Source organism: Notechis scutatus, chromosome Z, assembly GCF_049901735.1.
Source record: "Notechis scutatus isolate UNSWTSFEM ecotype Mainland chromosome Z, rNotScu1.2, whole genome shotgun sequence".
Taxonomy (NCBI): domain Eukaryota; kingdom Metazoa; phylum Chordata; class Lepidosauria; order Squamata; family Elapidae; genus Notechis; species Notechis scutatus.
In genome coordinates this window covers 53,478,457-53,490,876 of record NC_142025.1, presented here as the reverse complement: position 1 = coordinate 53,490,876, position 12,420 = coordinate 53,478,457, and the positions used below count along the sequence as shown (strand labels likewise).

The window sequence follows — 12,420 nt, the reverse complement described above, 5'->3', positions numbered from 1 at the left end:
GGGAGCTGGGTGTTTTCCGGGTGGCAAACAAGTTGAGGATCAAATGGCCAAACCTTTCAGATAGCTCCCTGAAGAGATTCGGATGCAGGCGCCACTCTGAGTGGTCTACTATAGCTATGCTGAGCCAGTCCACCTGCACATTCGTTGTCCCCAAGATGTGCTCCGCCTTGATGGAGAAGGTATCGTTCTGTCTAGAGACCTGATTGTTTTAAATTGTGGTGGCCTTTCTGGCAAAGATGTGCATTTGATCTGCATTTAAATTTCAGTCCTGAGTAGATAACTGCCATCTTCAAATTGAAAAATAGGGTAGTTTCTGTTCTTTATGTTCAACTTAAGTAGTTGTCCCCAGCCCAGTCACTTCAGCATTGATGCTGCTTCAAAGTGCTGGTTAACTTAAAAGGAAAATGCTTTTATTTGAGTGAGCCAAAAGTGAGGCAGGACACTTCCACCTCTCTCTTTTTGAAGTAATATACTGGGTTTGGCATGGGAAATGAGCTTAACACTCTGGGCCTGCTAAAATAGCAACCAATATCTTCATTTTCAACAATGAAGAACCAATTTGTAAAATAGTTTGAAAACTCATTCAGGTCAAAGGATTTGGAGAGGGAGGATATAAAATTTAAATCCCTAGCAATCTTGAATATGTATGTTTAAAATACTGCTGCTGAAGATGAAGAAATGTATATTTTTTTACAGTACCTGCATAATAATTTGCTGACAGTATGAAGATATTCCCAATTAGAATCTCTAAGCCTAAACATTTCTCATAGAGGTGATATCTATAGAGATTCTCAGTCATCCAGGTCATGGTTGTCCCAAAGGTGCTTTTTCAAGAGGCAACTGAACTTTTTTGTTTTTCTTTGAAGAAATTTTGCTTCTCATCCAAGAAGCAAAATGTCTTCAAAGAAAAACCAGAAAGTCCAGCTGCCTCTTGAAAAAGAACCTTTGGGACATAGAGGTGATACTGTTCTCCAAACCAAAATGCATCCTGCATCCAGTTGAACACAGATTCTGCCAGCTCAGGAAAAAAAAGCTCCAAATTTAAGGATACTTAGCGTTTTCTTAGACATTTGTTTGTGCACAAATATGGAGCATCTGCATTCCCATCATCTGTAGCACCTTGTGAAATACAGATATTGGTCCTATTTTATAGATAGGAAATTGAAGCTGGGAGAGAGATCATTTATGTGTGAAATTTAAAACTAAATCAATTCTTCTTGATATTTATCTGAATATTTCCACTGAAGACATAGTATTTCAAATAATCATATTTATCCACACACATGGACTCCCCTTCTCAACATGTTATGGATTATTACCTATGACCTAAGCTAGCATCTCCTGAATGCATCAATCTCAGTCTAATTCTAGACATATTTAACTTGCAATTCTAAATACACATGACTGGGGAAGGGGTGGAGCTTCCTGGCATTACCAGTCACAGGGAACAGAGCTCTCCGTTTCTGTGCTGGCCTCTCCCTGCTTGTGGACTCCAAAAGGAGCCAAAGCTGTCTTGTAGGTGTGGCAAAGTTAAGGAGGGGCACTCTGAAAGGTTGGAAAAATTGCAACTTTCCTGCTGAACCCTGGGCCTTTTTCTCTCTATGCCAGTCTATAGCAGCAGTCTAACATGGCTGCCAAGAACCTGGGACAGATGACCATCGAAGCACAGTACAGAAGCGGACTTTGGTGAACAGTTTCTGAACTGGGTGAAAATAATTATTTCTATTGAAATTTCAACCCCAAAGAAATTCAGGGGAAGTATTTACCTATAACTATTTGTTAAACAATGAACAAGCACTTTGGAAAGGGATTAAGTGATTAAGCTGGAAGGAGGAGGAGATTTAAAGAGGGAGGAAACAGTTTATTCTTTAAAAATACAGAAAACTGGACTCTCAAAATGAGAAGATATGGTATTGAGAAGGCATTTTAAAATGCTGGAACTATGGATTTAAAAAATACTGCTTTTTCACTTGAATTATAATCTGAAATAATAATAATAATAATAATAATAATAATAATAATAATAATAATAATAATAATAATAATAATAATAATAATAATAATAATAATAATAATAATAATAATAATAATAATAATAATTAAAATCAGATGTCCCAGTAACAACATTATGAAGTAAAGAGTGCCATCTGCTGATGAGAGGAAAAATACACAAGCTTGGAAATAACCATTTGAAGAACTGTGAAAACACCTGTTGGATTACATTCATCTACCCTAAGATCACTGGAGACTTGAATATTAAAATAAGATTTTCAATTAAAAGACCCCTGAATGCTACGTGATATGATTGAATCCATAAAAGTGATTTGAGGAGGTTTGGATAACCCTCTGGTCTATTTAAATGGATTTGACTGATGATTTGTGAGATATAAAGAATTGTGACTTGTATAAGTTCAGCCTTGAATAAATGGTTCCTGGACTTTTGGCTAAAAGTGGGATCTACTAAAATAAAATATGCAGCACAAGGTGGAAATGAGTAGAATTTTAAATGAGATGGAGCTGATGTTCCAAAGCATTAAGGAGTTTATACAGAAACAACACAAGGCGATGGTGGAAGTATTTGATGGCATAAACCAAAAATTGGAAAATATTATACAAGGGACAACGAGCAAAGACCAGGATGTTCAGGAAAGAAAGGAACCAGCAGAATGGAAATAAAAGCAGAACTGAGAAACCAGTGAAAAGAAGACAACAAAGAAAAGATTTCAACAAAACTAATAATGATTAAGGAATTTAAACAAGAGAAAAATAATTTAAAAGTCTTAAAAAGAAAATGGGAGAAACAGGAAGATATTTTGGGAAAGGAGATAGGGGTTAGAACAGATAACTTTAAAATTAGACAGTGGAAAAGGATAGGGAGAAGAGAAAAAGTTGGACTGAATAGTTAGATGTAGATAGAGTTAAAGATCCAAGAGAAGAATATGGGAGGCAAGTTAAAAAAAAGAATAAGACTTAAAGTACTGATGAGGCCAAGAGACGATGGATAGAAAAAAAAAAGAAAAGAAAAAAAAAGATTCTTTAAGAACATACTTAAGTAAAAACGTGTATTAATATTAGAATTATATAGAATTATTTAGACTGGATAGTTATTTTGTACGTATTGTGTTGGTACTAGGATAATATTTTAATATAAATAGATATGAAGAGTGAAATATGGGAATTATAAGAACTAAGCATTAATTGGAAAATTAAAGAATGATGGCATTATTAACATAACAAAATAATATAATGATTAGCAGTGAAATAATAAAATTAATAACAATATGAATATTAATAACAAAATTAAACAATGAGTAATGATAATTAAAGAATATATTTTAATATAAGCATGTGTATTAATAGTGGAATTACATGGATTGGATGAATGGAAGGAATATTACAACGCGGAACTGCGGGCGGGCTTGACTGACTGGCTCAAATCTCAGGCGCCAAAGCGCTGTGTTCCAAGCCAGGTCTTCATCCTCGGAAACAAGTGGTAGTCGCTTGGTGCAAGATCAGGGCTGTAGGGCGGATGAGGAAAAATCTCCCACTTGAAAGCATTCAGGACTTCTCGAGTGCTGTAGTTCGGCCATTTTAAAACTTAATGCACCATTGGCGCACTCCACCTTCAGTGATGATGTTGTCCCCGTACACTTCACACAGTTGCCGAAAAATTTCAATTGGTTTATGGCTTTTTGCAAACAAAAACCTTATCACTGTTCGCACCTCACAACTGGAAGGATTTTCAATTGCAGCACACATTTCAAACGTTTGCTGTGAAATAACGGGCAACGATACAAACCTCCCACTAGCACGACTAGATGCAGACTGAGCGGCGGATGCACAGACCAAAGATGGCCGCGCTAGCTCCGCCCCTTCTTGCTACAGACGAAAACGTAATCTATTTTGTGGATAGCCCTCGTATATTGAAACACTGAACAATGAAAGAATGAAGGATGAAATTTTAATATATACAATGTGAAGAGTTAAATAAGGGAAATATGAATAATAAAGCAATGGAAGATGGAAGAATAAAAGTAAGAATAGAAATATAAATAAGAGGGGAACAACAATATAATATTTTATTATAACAAGATATATGTAATAAAAAGAGAGAGGTTTAGAAATTGAATAATGGCAGTATTAGATATGTTTAAACAATATGAAACAATGAAAATGAAATGTAATAACTATGAGTAATAATAGTATGTTTATTTGTACTAAAATTTATGATACCTACAGGTATCACACTGTTCACACATTGATATTTATAAGGAACATAAAATAAAATACTTGACAAAAAATTCACGACTATAAAAAAAAAATCCTGAGCTTTCTTGGGTAAGGTGTTTTATCTGATTAGAAACTGTGCTTAGAAACTGTTTTTGATTTGCAGGCACAGGTCCTCAGGCCATTTTAGCTACAAAGACTTATGGCACACAGGGGACTTGCTTTTCTCCAGAGAGCAAATGCTATGGGAGGAGGAGGTTGATCCACAATAATGACCCTCTCTTTCCAAGAAAAGCAAATGCCGGACAAGAGGGAGAATCTGGCTTAAAGGGCTTTGAGAAGTTGAAGAAAAAAAACTTTTCTGTGAGGGCCGTTGGGTGGCACTGGGGAAATGGGCAGCCAGAGAGCACGACTCTCTTGAGTACTCGCCCTGCCCAGATCGAGGAGAGCGGCCTCAGAAGCCTCCTTGGCTTCAATTGGGAAAGAAAAGTTTCCTCACAGTGTGATTGCAGTCCGCAAAGACTGTAAATGTTATTAGAAAACGCCAGAGCGCTTTTCCCCCCTTGTTAAACATTTTCTGTTATTTAATTAAACACTCTGTTCAGTTTTGTCTATAATTAGTTAATATCAAACCTTATAAACGTCACATTTGTAACTATTATCCTCCAAGTCTATTAATGTTTACTTATCCTAATTAAAAATTATTATTTAATTACACATTTCATTTTTATGTACATATCCTCCTTGATTTTAAATTTCTAACTTCTGCTTCTTTTTCTAACTATTGGTACAATTCCCAAGTTAAAAAATATTCTGTTTCCTCCTTATCCTTAATTTTCAAAGTTAATCTATCCATTTCAGCACATTCTAATATTTTCTTTATTACATTTGCCTCTATAGATATATTTTCATTTTTCCAATTCCATGCATAGAAAATTCTCACTGCTTTACCATGTGTAAAGTTAAATATGTATTTCTTTCATTATATTTTTCTGGTAGGATACCCAACAAAAACATTTCTGGTTTTAAGTCTATTTATTGTTTTGTCATTTCTTCTAGCCACTTTTTTATTTTTAACCAATATTTTTTTGCTATAGGACAAGTCCACTACATATAATAAGAACCTGGTAGCTGTTTCCATTTCAAACATGTGGGAGATATGTTTTGGAACAGAGCACTTCTTAGTAGACTGCTTTCAAAGGGGGACCATGGCTGCTTCTCTACTGCTGGGCTTTCCGACTTTGTTACTGCTATGGACACTGACCTTGCCTTGCTGCACAAAGGGAAGGAACTTTTGGGCAGCCTTATACCTTGCTCCTTTCCTTCAGCAACCGGCTAAACAGCCAGCCAGGATTTCATCGGTTTCATCAATTCCTTGGAAAACATGATTTGCTGGTTGTAGCATGAATTTCTCTGCACATAATGCATTTATTAGGAATTGTATTCTCTGAAGCCGGCTTGGCAGCACCTTTCCGCAATTACTTTGCTTTGTAGAGAGAGGGAACGAGCATGGAACTTGATTGCCAGAGCCCAAGTTGTCCATGGGATCTTGAGACAGGTCATTTTCTCAGGGAGGGAACCCTCAGGAGGGGTTGGGTGAGGTGAGGCAGGGCCAGGAGGCAGGGCCAGGCCAAGGAAATTCAGCCGGTTCATTGAACTGCACATAAAATTAACAAACAGTGCTAGCGAACCGGTGAGAACTGGCTGGATCCCACCACTGCTTAAATGAGAGATATAAGCAATTCAATCTAGTCAGAAGTCCAGATCTTATGACTATTTAAAAAATAATGTTAATAAAAATAGCATATTTCAAAACAACTTGAATTTTTATATATGTATAAACTAATTAAATCAAATTGAATGTGTTCTCTGACATGAACAAGCACTTGTTGAATCAATTCCTTTATTACATCCCATATGCCAGTGTTTATAATAAAAGTACCTTACAGTGGCATATAAATTAGGCTTTTGAAACTGTTCCTGAATTCACAAACTCCTGTTCACAGCAATTTCTTTGATGTCCATTTCTATAGCTGCCCATTTCACATATATACATATGAGATCTGCCTGTAGGTATCATTCAGGAGGGTATGAGGTACACAGGTTCAGTATTCTACTCTCTGGTTAGGAAGTATTGCCATTTGCATATTGAAGAAATCTAGACATGATACTAAACATTACTACTAATTCTGCAGAAAAAATGGAAATGGTATTTTCCAAAAGCATTTGGCTTGAAGTTGTTTAGAACAATTCTTAGCAAACCCAGCAAGTAAGAGAAATGATTGGGGATAATGGGAATCATAATTCAATATTTGGGGAGGGGGGCACCAGATTGGCAGATTTTGCTCTAAGCCTTCCACAAATTTATCCTAAGGCCAAACAACCAAGCAGTAGAAATGCCTGACTTCTCACAAGAACCAGATTTGTTTAACAGTAGTACAAAACAGAAAAAGAGAGAAATAGATTATAGTCAGAAAGCTTTCAAAGATTTCTAAGCTTAACAACAAGCAAGCATGGGTGCTTTTTACCGAGGTAGCAGTGAGTTCTTTTTACCCAAGTTATTATTTATAAAAAAAATCCAAGTACTTAAAAAAACTTGACAGTCTTCAAACAAGTCTCAAGAATATCAATGTTAGAGCTAGCCTACATATTTAAGATCTGTTTTAAAATACTGCATACACAAATGGATTATTTTGACTGCCTGAAACACAGTGGCTGTTTACAGTCAGGTGAGCTTACTGTGAATAAAAAGGAAATATTTTCATACTGAAAGAAACAGTTCTAACCAGGGGTGGGTTTCTACCGGTTCTGTCCACCTCTGTAGAACCGGTAGCTCTGAAGAGCTGATGTTTTTGCCCGCCCACCTACCCGAGCTCTTACCTGATCTTTATTTCCTGATTTTTCAACTTCAGCTGCCGAACAAGGCACAGCTGCAGTTAGAATAGCAAGAAAAAAGGGCTGTTTCAAAGGCTGCTTCTCTACAGGCAGCTGCTGCTGCTGATTTACAGACACACAGCTCACAGCCTGTAGGGAAGCTAGTAAATCCCGAACCAGTAGTTAACCCTGTCGTATCCCATCCCTGGTTCTAACTGCACAAAGAAATAACACTACTCAGACAGTGTAGGATGCAGTGGTGTGACCACAACAGTGAATATATTGTTATATTATATAAGGGCTGATGAAGTCATGAAGTGTCAACTGAATAGACTTATAATTTTTCTCTTTAGCATATGCTAGAATTAAGATTTTGATTTATTATTCGTCATGCTAAACAGGTGGCCACAATGATTCTTGTAGGTTTTAAAATTTTAAGTCTCATGGTGTGGTTATAGGTTAAATTTATCTGAGATCTAATGCAACCATTAAAAAAACTTTTGCCATATGCTGAAGTTGTTAAATTTTGAATTGCATTTTACCACATAAATTGGCATATCATTCAGTGGGAATAAACTTTGCTGGAGCTAACAGCTAAGCATGTTTCCATTAGAGGCCAGCAACAGTCCGGCATACCAATGCAGTTATCCTTAAGTTTTGAATTATTCTCCTCCAAATCTAAACAACCAGAGCTGGGCAGCATTTTTGTACAGTAGTTACTCCTTCACTGGATTAGGTAAACTAAATGGTCATAGACAATATTTTTCTCTCTTTTTGTAAATCTTTCACTCTGCTTCTTTTCCCAATTGGGATTCATAATAAGCACGGAAGATCATGCTTCAGATCGAATCAGAGATCTGCCAGCTTAAAAAAAAAAAGATGTCAAATCAAAATGAAGTTTAATCCAGATAAATTGGAAGATGTATTGTTAATGGATGCCTCAACTGTTTGTGTTCAGTATGTTTTAAAAGAATAAAACTGTAATTTATATAGTAGTGTTTAATATTTGTAGTTTGGAAATGGGTCTTTTTTTTTCCTTTATATATAATGCTTGAGTAATTCCTAAACCTTGTAAAATAACATTGAAAGAGAATATGAAAGTGTACATGTTAAAAAGTAGCCAAAAAAGGATGTGCTAAAATGTTTTGATTTTAGAAATATTTTCAAAGAATAGTTTAGAGTTTTAAAATGAAGATTTTAAAAAGTTTTTCCCCCTTTAATGTTAAGGAATCTGAAAGAGTATAGTGCATTTTATTAAAATGATGTCAACATAAAAAATATTTTTAATACCGTTTTTCTCCAACAATATGCCACCCCAATAGGAAGGCCCAGCATATTTTCTAGGCATGAGGTGAAATTAAGCCCCTCCCCCAAAATTTAGGCCTATTTAAAACATGTGAAATGGGGGGAGGGTGGGAGGAACTTGCCATTAGGAACGCCCTGCGGGCAGCCATGCCTCACCACCAGCCGATCATGCCTCCTAACAGCCGATCATGCCAGAGCGTGGATGGCTCCCTACCCCCACCAAGCACCTTTGCTGCAGACCCGGGTATGGTGCTGGCTGCAGGATGGGTCAGCGAGCGGGTGTCGTCGTCGTAGATGTCAGCCTCAGCAGCAGCGGGGCACTTTGCACCGCTGCGACTTCCTCTGCCGGCAGCATTTCAGCTGCTTCTCGGGTGGGGGAGCTACCTCTGTAGCTTCCCTGGTTCCCGCCGGTGGTGGCGCCTCTCTCGCCAGTGCCATCTCCAACAACGGCAGCAGTGGCGGGACAGACCCCACTGCCGACAAGGACCATTTGCCCTCCTGCAGGGGCATCGCTTTGCTTGACGGCGGCTGCATCGACAACGTCCTGCAAGCTAGTGAGTCATTCAGGCTTTGGTGGGTGGAAGCAGCAGTGGAAGGGTGATGCCATTGTTTTTCTCCCCCTACGCCTTGCTTTGCTTTCCGCCCCAGAGCTTCAGGTCATGGTCTCATCCCCTGTATGGTCAGGCACTCTCCTCTTGCTCCAGCCACCCGACCCCCCCCTGGACCTTTTCCCCCTCTTTAAGTTTTTTTTACTCTCATTCCCTCCGTCAGTTCCTTAAGAATACAGACTGGCTGGGCAGCTTCTTCCCCACCCCTTTGGGAGGATCCGCTGGGAAGCTTGGCAGGGAAAGAAGGAGGGAGGGAGAGAGAGAGGAAATAGTGTCTTTGGGATTTGCCAGGAGAAATCCAGAAGGTGGATTTCCATCCTATTTCTGCCCTTCAAGGAGATGAGGGTCGGGAGTGCATTTAAGGGGGTGCTACCCTCCCTCCTTCTTTCCCTGCCAAGCTTCCCAAAGGATTCTTCCAAAGGATTCACCCCAAATTCAAATTCAACATATTAGATTCAAGCTTTACTTGGATTGTGTGTTTTGGGAAGTCATGGACAGAAACACACAACACACACTGCATATATGTAGCTCAAATAGAATCTTAATATTTGCCATACAGTAACATTTTCTCTACAACACATCTGATCATACTGAAGGAGAAAGCTGAAATGGAAAAAATGTGAGTATTGTATTAGATATTTACGATATTATTTTGTCCATATAATGGACAAAATATTTTGTTGGATTAGCCATACTGTTATACATGACAGTGTCAAAATAAATATGTAATAAAATAGCTAAGAAACTCAAGGGGACATTGTATAATTATCAAAAGAAAACTTAATGGGAAAGATTGTGGCATCAAATGAAATTTTACTGAATGAATCTTTACATGGAAAATGCCATTCTACTTTTGACCTGTTAAGAATACATTACATGCCAAATGTCATTAACAATAGCAATAGTATTTAGTCTTATATACCACGCCATAGTGCTGATTTACAGAGCCAGAATATTGCCCCCAACAATCTGGGTTCTCAGTTTACCGACCTCAGAAGGATGGAAGGCTGAGTCAACCTTGAGCTGGTCTGGACTCTACTCCTAGCTGTGGAGTTCACTGCACCGTCACAGCTCCTATTAATTAACCTTAAACCTTTTAATGTTGGCAATTAATATTATATGAGGATTATAGTGGAGATATATACATGTAGACCTACAGACATGTATGCAGACATATATTATAGATTAATATTATTTTCAAAATTAAAAATTGAACAGCTGTTACCATCATATATTTTTGAAACAAATGAGTAATTGTCACATAATTTAATTAATTAATTAAGAAAAACAATATGTAAGAATCTCTACAGACTAAAACAATATAGTTTTCTGCATTTGTCTTGCCTGTATCAGAGTCCTTACCTGCTGTTTCAGTGCTTCCAAAGATTCAAATTCTAGCCTTGCCAATTTTATCTGAATATCACGGGGTTTGTCAGCTATCACATAGGACATAAGGAACTTCACTGCTAGGGCTAAATGCTGAAAAAAAGGAGATGAATAAAATAGCATTCAGGGATAACTTAGTATCTTGATGTTGTGCTTAAATATTCGCTCTTTAGTTCAACAGCTAATAATCATAATTCGAAAAACTATGTTTCTGAGATACTCATAGAAAGAAGAAAAAATTCTCTATGGCAGATTTCTCTTGATATTCATATAGAAGCCTACATAATTATTTTCTTCTGTTCAATTTGTCTTTGCAAATGGAGACTGCTTGGACAAGTCCTTGCAGTTTCCTTGGTAAGACTTTTACAGAAGTGGTTTGCCCTTTCTCCTTTCCAGGGCTGAGAAAAATTGACCAGCCCAAGGTTACCCAGATGACTTTGTGACTAAGGTAGAACCAGAATCATACACACCCAGTTTTTAGTCTTAACAGTACATCAAACTGGACTCTAAAATAATACAATTATTTATAATGAATTACTCAACTAGACTGTGATGATAGCAAAGTTTTCACATAAGGACAGATAATCCCAACTAACTATTTTACGATTATAGTTTTAAAAGCAGAAAACTTTTGAAGTATATGTATTCAAAGTCAAATTGTAAAAATGTGGCACTGTGGAGCTGGCTCATGGGCTCAAGCAGCATAAAACACAATTCATATATGTCATGGATTTTGAGCTTTCATTTCCCCTTACCATTACCAGAATATAAAGTCACAATAAGATAAATATGATCAAATGACACTATGGAAATATTATTAATAATTACAGTATAAATAATGTTTAATTAATTTGTATAGCTACCCCCTGAACAAATGATAATAGATGGAAAACAATATTAAATAAAAGCAATTACAAACAATAATATTCATAGTAGCCAAGAAAACATCACAACCAATAGATATGAATGGGGTCCTTTCATAGCCCCAGGCCTGAGCAGAGAACCAGGGGAAAGTTTAGGTCCATCTCTGTGGCTGGGATTCCACAAGTGGACTGTCATTTTTCAAACCAGTGCTTCTGTGATCATGCTGCAGTTATAAACTGCCTCATTGCTGGGCTGCATGGGTCTCTGGATCACAGCAGTTTGCAGCTACGCTCAGAAAAAGACAGCTGCTTATGGGATTATGCCATGTGGCCTAACAATGGAACAGCTTTCCTCCTTTTCTCTCCAACTTCCTGGGTGCTTTGAAAGGTAAGTGTGTGATTGTGACGGGAGTGGAAAGGAGCCCAAGCCACTGTGGGGATCTCAAGGGGAAGGAAGAACATGGAATATCTCAGGGGGTGGGAAAGGCCTTTGGAGGCCTGAGGCAGGTGGGCTTGTACCTGCACTAGGCTCTCAGGGTCTCCCCTGCCCGAGGAACCCCATGCTTTACTTAACAGCCATCCTGATTTCCAACTGTAATGAATAAACTTCACTATGGTTGTAACTCAAGGACTATCTGTATCTCTGGACCCGTTTTCAGTTTTTTATTTTGGATTGAGCTCTTTAACAGCTTGGTTCTCAAACAAAGCATTTCCAGAGTATGCATGTAATTGCTCTGCTCGCCTTAATATATGACTGCTCCAGTAAACTGTTTAAAATCAAGTCAGTGTATGAATACTTAGTGTGAACTGGTACATTAAGCATGTAAACTGTGTATGCAATCTAAATCTCTCATTATACTACAAGTAGCACTTCTGATACATAAACATTTGCTCAAGTACACAAGGAGAAATAACTTCTTTAGATCATATTATAATTGAAGGAGAAATAACTTCTTTAGATCATGTAACAATTGTTGGGAAATGTGTACATTTTACAACTGATGGAAAATATGTGCCTATGAAATGTATTTGAATATTAGTAGCTCAGGTTGGTAGTTTAGGTTGTTGGTTTGGTATCTGTGCTTGGCAATTTGGTTGTAAATGTTTCAACACCATTTGATGAGACATCATCAGTGCACTTTGAATTGTGCTCGTCT

The 12,420-nt window shown here is 37.5% G+C and overlaps 1 protein-coding gene across 8 annotated transcripts in view; it reads right to left on the bottom strand.

Annotated features, from left to right (window-relative positions):
- The window catches only part of ANO10 (anoctamin 10), a 205,550-nt gene that overhangs the window by 57,423 nt on the left and 135,707 nt on the right, over positions 1-12,420 (bottom strand). For all 8 annotated transcript variants that reach the window (XM_087946111.1, XM_087946113.1, XM_087946115.1 and 5 more), the window contains one exon: positions 10,377-10,493. In XM_087946111.1, coding sequence (XP_087802237.1) covers positions 10,377-10,493 — 117 coding nt within the window. The remainder of the gene's footprint in view (positions 1-10,376; positions 10,494-12,420) is intronic.